This window comes from Leishmania braziliensis (genome assembly GCF_000002845.2).
Source record: "Leishmania braziliensis MHOM/BR/75/M2904 contig, possible fusion of chromosomes 20 and 34".
In the NCBI taxonomy this organism is placed as follows: domain Eukaryota; phylum Euglenozoa; class Kinetoplastea; order Trypanosomatida; family Trypanosomatidae; genus Leishmania; species Leishmania braziliensis.
In genome coordinates this window covers 423,495-430,000 of record NC_017948.1, presented here as the reverse complement: position 1 = coordinate 430,000, position 6,506 = coordinate 423,495, and the positions used below count along the sequence as shown (strand labels likewise).

The window sequence follows — 6,506 nt, the reverse complement described above, 5'->3', positions numbered from 1 at the left end:
ATACACGTCGACAGCTCGAACTCATCGTCGCTCCCGTCACGCGGGTCGTACTCCACCGGCTCCCAGCGGGCGACACTCTTCACGTTGCGCGTCCGCGGCTTCACGATCGCGCTCGGCGGCGCAGCAGCAGCGTGAACGTAGCGAGGGGCCACCTCTTCGTACGCGTGCTGCGGTGCGGCATAGTAGTCGTCGGTCTCTTCCAGGTACGCCTGGGGAGCCTCCTCCTCGTAAGCCTGCTGCGGGACTACCTGGGCCTCGCTGTCCTCCGGGCAATATTGAGGAGGATGTGACTGCTGAGGTGCGTGTTCGGCAAGCTCTTCTCCATACTCCTCGGGAGCAGGGGTCTCAGACTGTTTGCTGGCGTACGTTGTCATCTCTGCGTCCTGGGGTCTGGAGAACAATGTGAACTGCTCTTCGCAGTTCTCTTGCCACTCACCTCTTTCACCGGCCTGCGACATGGTTCGTGTCTTGGCTTATTTTGAAGGGCGTTGAAAATCGGTTGATGGTTTGAGACACGCCTTGAAGACTGTAGCTTGTCAAAGGTAGGAAATGGAAAGGAAACAGTCTTGCGAGCTCAGATCGTTTTAGGCTGCTACGTTAGTGGACCCGAAGCACGATGTAAGAGAGGTTCATAAACCGAGGTAGACAGAAAAGAGGATGTTAAGGAAGAGTTTGGAGGGAGAGCAGTAATCCTTTGCCCATGAGAAATCGCAGAGAGAAAGTGGAGCCACTGTAAAGAGAAGCGGCGGAAAGGCTCAGTCTTTGGAGCCGAGAGCCAGAGGTCCCAGACTACCCAAGACGAGTAGAGAGGAAGTAGCCAAGGACAGAAGTCGTAGGCGCTTTTGCCAAGAGCAATGTGCGCAGCTTGTGTTCCTATGAATGTGTTCAAAGTGCTTCCCTGAGCCTCTCTGGCTTGCTGTCGACGTATCCGAATGTATCAGATGTGGTACAGAGGTGTACCCGGTGCCGGTTTACGCCGATGTTGTTGCTTTTCCTTTGCTTTGTTTCGCTTTTGGAGATGCCAATGCTGCTTGCTTGAGACTGGTGAGTAGGGGGAATGGCCCTACACAGGATCGAGAAAGCCAAAACGTCCACATTGGTCAAATATAGAAAAAAGGGGAGGAAAGAGAAACGGAAGGTGGGTCGCTTTCCTTCTTTCTGTTGAAAGTGGGAAAGAGAAGTCAAGACGACCTACCTTCTTTGTTCCATGGCTTATCCACTTCTTCACGTGTGCGTGTATGTGTTATTCATGTACCATGAGCATGGACTCTTCACGTAGTCCATCTCTTTTCTTTGTCGCGTTTGCGTTCGGTAGTGTACGTGAGATAAGAGGCACGCCCGAAAAAAGAAAATAGATTTGAGTGAGGCAATATATCTAGTCATTGTGTTTGCTTCCTTTCTAACTGCCAATGATGTTACTTTGTCGGTACTCTTCGCAAAATGTCGGCCTCGTACGCTTTTTTACTCTGTTCACAATACGACAAAACAATTTCAAATATAAGAGGAATCAGCACAGTGGAAAATGCGCGCGCCTGCAGGTGCGCACACATACTCAGAGACCTCCGCATACAAACGTATGAGCGGGAAAGGGAAAATAGATGAAAGTAAGGGAAAACTCATAACATCACGAAACCAAAGAAAGGGGAGAAAAACAAGAAAAGGTATCAAGAAAATAAATCAACCATCTTCCTGTTGGAACAAAAAGGTGTGCGTCCCGTCAGGCAAACACTTAGCCCTCCACTCGAAAGCTCGTGTAGTCCTCTATTCGCATTACATTCTTCCTTCTGTGTCGTCATAACACACTCTCTGGTACTTCCGTCTCTGCCTTTCCACCGCGTGGAGAAACTGGGGAAGAGCTCTCCAAACACATGAGGAAACCAGTTTGAATAGCGAGAGAGGGACAACTAAAAGAATGTGCGCATACGGTAAAGAAAAGGCGAGATAGAATAACACATTAGTTGGGAGTGCATGCACCTGGATGTGCATTGTGAAGGGCTATCGTGCGTCTCGTTTGTTCGTTCTTTTTCTCTTCATCCCTTTTCCAGTTCAATTCAGTGGCGAGAAAAAAGAGTATAGAACGAGATCCACCCCTTCACGGAGAGCTCGAGGAAAAAGAATCAACGGCAGCTGCATCGCCTCACTGAGGGATATGTCGATGACATTTTTCCGGGCTTTTTCTTTGAGGGAACAAAGAAGAGCGGAAGAGTAGTACTTGCGCTTCTTGAGCTTCTCTGTTCTCTACGCTCTCCAAGTGTAGAAAAAACCTTCTGAGGAACAAAGGAAGAGGAAACAAACAAATTTGATGTTTGCAAAAGAGGACCACTATGCGTGCGAGAGGTTCGTAGAACGCACATGTGTCTTCCGGACACAGCAGAGAGCGTTTGACTGGGGAAGAGCATGGTCGCCATCTCTGGGGTACTGATTGACGTTGCAACGCAGCCGCCAACACAGCAGCACAGAAGTTGTGAATGCTGACCTAGACAGAAGGGGGAGGGGGAAAACGGCTGCAGAATGGATTTAAGTTTGCCTCAGGAGCACGGATACAGAGATGAAAAAGTGACATACGCATCACGCATCACATCCATGAAAGGAAGGGGTGAATAAGGCGTAGGGGGAGAGAGAAAAGAAATGGATAAGCTAGTGTACATGGCAAAAGAAGCGAGAGGAAACGAATCAGTCTCTCTCTCTCTCTCTGCGTGGCTGTTGCGGTGAGGAGGATCCGCTCTCCGTTTCCACACCATCTTCTCGTGTGGGATGAGCGGCCTGCAGGCGGTGGCGCAGAGACAGCAGTGAAGGTACTGGGGCCCGAGTGGAAGAGAGAGAAGCGGCAGCAAGAGGAAGTTGCTGAAAGGTGAGGTACCGTGCACATCATTACACTCTTAAGTAGAAGGAAAAAGCGCAGGTACACACACACACACACTTACACATGCGCGCACCCACACCGGTGCCCATACAGCGTAAGCAAAGATGCACGGCTCGACCAGCGCGCTCTTATGTGGAATGCTAATGGAGGCGGCGCACACTAAGGTAAGACAAAGCGCGCGTGTACCGCTGGAGGCACTGATGCACGAGAGGAAGAAAGAAGAGACAGTGAAGAGGTGCCATGACGGTCGAGAGACCTGCCTTGTGTGGGTGTACGTGTGTAGACCCCCTCTTTCTGCTCTTCTAATGCGCCTTTTGCAGCCGCGTGATGTGATGCAGTCTTCGCCATTGTCTGCGCCTCACGTCCCTCGCGACATGCTGCTTTGCTTGACTGACCCCCCCCCAGCCCTCCCATTCGCACTCCTCATCATTGTTGTTTACCCCGCGCTTCTCTCTCTTTGTGTCCGTTACCGCCCGCTGACTCTCACTCTCTCCTCCCTTGTGGGTCTGGGCGTCTGCGTGTGTGATTGGCAATGCATGGCCGGCTGAGAACGAACGAGGAGCGCAGTGTGAGATCGATCCGACAACACCACGCGCTTTTTTGCTGCTGCGCCTCCCCCCCCCCTCCTCCTCCCACACAGTCACACACACACATCGCGTGTGCACACAGGCATACACATAAACTTCAGGCACACTGGTAGAGGCATGTCTGCTGCCGTCCCGTCGTCGCTCGTGAAGTATGAAACGCCGGTTCTGCTCTCCGAGGCACTGCACAAGAAGTCCCTCGCCTCGAAGCGGCCTGTGGCGAATAATGGCAAGCCGCAGCCGCAGTCCGAAGACGTCCTCTTCAGCATTCTCCCTCCTCGCGAGTTCGAGAAGGACGGACAACGGTGGGTGCAGTACCCCTCTAGTACCCCCGCCACCCGGCTAGATGTGATCCGGCTACAGGAGCAGCTGGACACGTTGCTAGCGGAACGCCAAGCCCGTGAGACGGGTGTGTGTCCAATCCGTGAGGAGCTCTACGGTCAGGTGTTCGATGAGCTCATTCGGCAAGTCACAATCAGCTGCGCTGAGAGGGGACTACTGCTCCTGCGCGTGCGGGATGAAATTCGCATGACGCTGGATGCCTACCGCTCTCTCTACGAGAGTAGCATTGCCTTCGGCATGCGCAAGGCGCTGCACGCGGAGCAGGCGCACGTCGAGCTGGAGGCGCGGGTACGGGCACTGGAGCGGGAGAAGGCGGACCTGCAGCGGCAGGTGGAGGAGTTGGTCGAGGAGCGCGCACAAATCGAGCAGGACGAGGCGCAGAGGCGCCAGGATGAGCAGAAGAAGCACGACGAAGAGGTAGCCTTCTTCCGCCGCACGTACGAGACGCTGACGGCGAACTTGCAGACCGTCGTGAATCCGACCAAGGCATGAGGTACACGCATTTCTTCGTATATGGGTGGATACGGCACGTGGTGGAGAGCGCAGAAAAGAGAGGGTGGGGGAAGGAGGGGGGTGAACGTTACACATGCGGTGCGCCTCCCCTTCCCCCCCCCCTCCTCCTCTTCCCCTTCCTTCTCCTCCTTCGCCGCACACACACACGCACACGTACACGCACATGCACACACCCCACCACCTTAAAACCACCGTACCCTCAGCCCCATCCACGTGCCGCCGTCACAGTTCGGCCTGCTCTTCCTCTGTCCACACCTCTTCTCGCTCATCTCATGATTGCTGTTGCCTTGCCCATGCGTCATTTTCGTTTTACTTTCTCTCTCATGTATAGCGCGACATGTCACAGCCACCCACACCCACAGACACGTGCGAAGACGCAGACGTACGCGCATGCTGGTGATGGGACCATCCGAGCGTCCACCCTGTGCCTGTCATCTGTGTGTGTGTGTGTGTGTGTGTGTGTGTGTGTGTGTGTGTGTGTGCGACACGTAGTTTTGCTTGTGTGTCTCTGTAGCCCCTCGGTGCGCTTGGGCCCGACGCACACACGCACACCCAAAGCGTCACTATGCAAGCTTGATATGCACCCGCGGCGTAGATTCGAAAACTTACTGCTGGAGACGCGAACAACATGGGGGAAAGCGGCGGTAAGAGAAAGTGGCGGCCCTGTTCTGCGCACAGAAAGGACGGCTGCGGCAAGAGGCGTAGACGCCACGCTGTCCGACGCCGCCATTGCTGCTGCGCCTCGCTTCTCCAGACGGCTGTGAGCGGCGCGTTGGGTAATGGCTTTGTGGGTCCCTTCGCTTCTCGCCACCAACCATCTCCGCCACAACGACTGGGCAGCGGCCTGATCGCCTGCCCGCACGCGCTTACACCCACGCGCGCATACATACAGGTGCATGTCGCGCGTGCAAGAACGAGAAGTCTCCTCCTCACGAATCCAACTCCTTCACCTCCTCCCTCCCTTTTCTGTCTCGCTTTCCACACGTCACCACCCAATCTCTCTCGCCCCCCCCCCTCGCCCCCCAAAAAAACGTCCGGGCGCGTCTAGGATGATTTGCTTCCGTCTCGCCACCGCATCACCCAGGCTCCTCTCTGTGCTCTCTCGATATACCCTCTCCCCACGTTCGGTGCTTAGGTCGTTCACGCGTACACAACCAAGCCGCTCCACAGTCTCCTTTCAGCCAACGAAAAATGTCTGACAAGCCGCAGCCGATCGCCGCCGCCAACTGGAAGTGCAACGGGACCACCGCCTCCATCGAGAAGCTGGTGCAGGTCCTCAACGAGCACCACATCAGCCATGACGTGCAGTGCGTCGTGGCGCCATCCTTTGTGCATATCCCGCTGGTTCAGGCCAAGCTCTGCAACCCCAAGTACGTCATCAGCGCTGAGAACGCGATCGCCAAGAGCGGCGCCTTCACAGGTGAGGTGTCTATGCCGATATTGAAGGACCTGGGCGTCAACTGGGTCATTCTTGGCCACTCGGAACGCCGCACCTACTACGGTGAGACGGACGAGGTCGTAGCACAGAAAGTTTCGGATGCCTGCCTGCAGGGCTTCATGGTGATTGCTTGCATCGGGGAGACGCTGCAGCAGCGTGAAGCGAACCTGACAGCGAAGGTGGTACTGGGTCAGATGGCGGCGATCGCCGCGAAGCTGCCGAAGAAAGCGTGGGGCCAAATCGTGCTGGCCTACGAGCCCGTGTGGGCCATTGGTACCGGCAAGGTCGCCACGCCCGAGCAGGCACAGGAGGTCCACGCGCTTCTGCGCAAGTGGGTAAGCGAGAAGATTGGCGCCGACGTCGCCGCGAAACTCCGCATCTTGTACGGCGGCTCCGTCAGCGCCAGCAATGCCAAGACGCTCTACATGAAGCACGATATTAACGGTTTTCTGGTCGGTGGCGCGTCCCTCAAGCCGGAGTTCCGCGAAATTATCGATGCCACCCAGTGAGCCTGGGTGGATGATGCGAGAAGAAATTAGAGACCGATGCACTGCGACTGCCTGGGGGTGACGGAAGAGATGTAAGCAGAGTGAAGCGCATGAAGGGAAGAATGGGACAGGTGGTCCGTAGTGCATCTCCCATTGCTCAATGCCCATGCGTGCTGGGCTAGCTCTCTCTCTCTCTCTTCTATACGCGTACCGATTTCCTCCCTTGGCCCTCTCTGTGAATTTCACTCCCCACCCCACCCCCCAATCGCCGACTCTCC

The 6,506-nt window shown here is 55.3% G+C and overlaps 3 protein-coding genes across 3 annotated transcripts in view; 2 read left to right on the top strand and 1 right to left on the bottom strand.

The window, feature by feature from the left end:
* LBRM_20_5380 (putative calpain-like cysteine peptidase) overlaps nucleotides 1-458 on the bottom strand; it is a gene marked incomplete at both ends in the record, with an annotated part of 2,451 nt that extends 1,993 nt beyond the window's left edge. The window contains one exon of the mRNA XM_003723039.1: nucleotides 1-458. This exon is cut by the window's left edge and continues 1,993 nt beyond it. Within this exon, the coding sequence (XP_003723087.1) occupies nucleotides 1-458 (458 nt within the window).
* A 3,109-nt stretch (nucleotides 459-3,567) lies between these two features.
* LBRM_20_5370 (putative dynein arm light chain) lies at nucleotides 3,568-4,281 on the top strand (the record flags this gene model as incomplete). Its single annotated transcript, XM_003723038.1, has 1 exon — nucleotides 3,568-4,281. One exon carries the CDS (start codon nucleotides 3,568-3,570, stop codon nucleotides 4,279-4,281), a length of 714 nt encoding a protein of 237 aa, XP_003723086.1.
* Nucleotides 4,282-5,493: 1,212 nt separating this feature from the next.
* LBRM_20_5360 (triosephosphate isomerase) lies at nucleotides 5,494-6,249 on the top strand (the record flags this gene model as incomplete). The annotated part of the gene is made up of 1 exon (XM_003723037.1): nucleotides 5,494-6,249. The coding sequence occupies one exon, from the start codon at nucleotides 5,494-5,496 to the stop codon at nucleotides 6,247-6,249; it is 756 nt and encodes a 251-aa protein (XP_003723085.1).
* Between the last annotated feature and the right edge of the window lie 257 nt (nucleotides 6,250-6,506).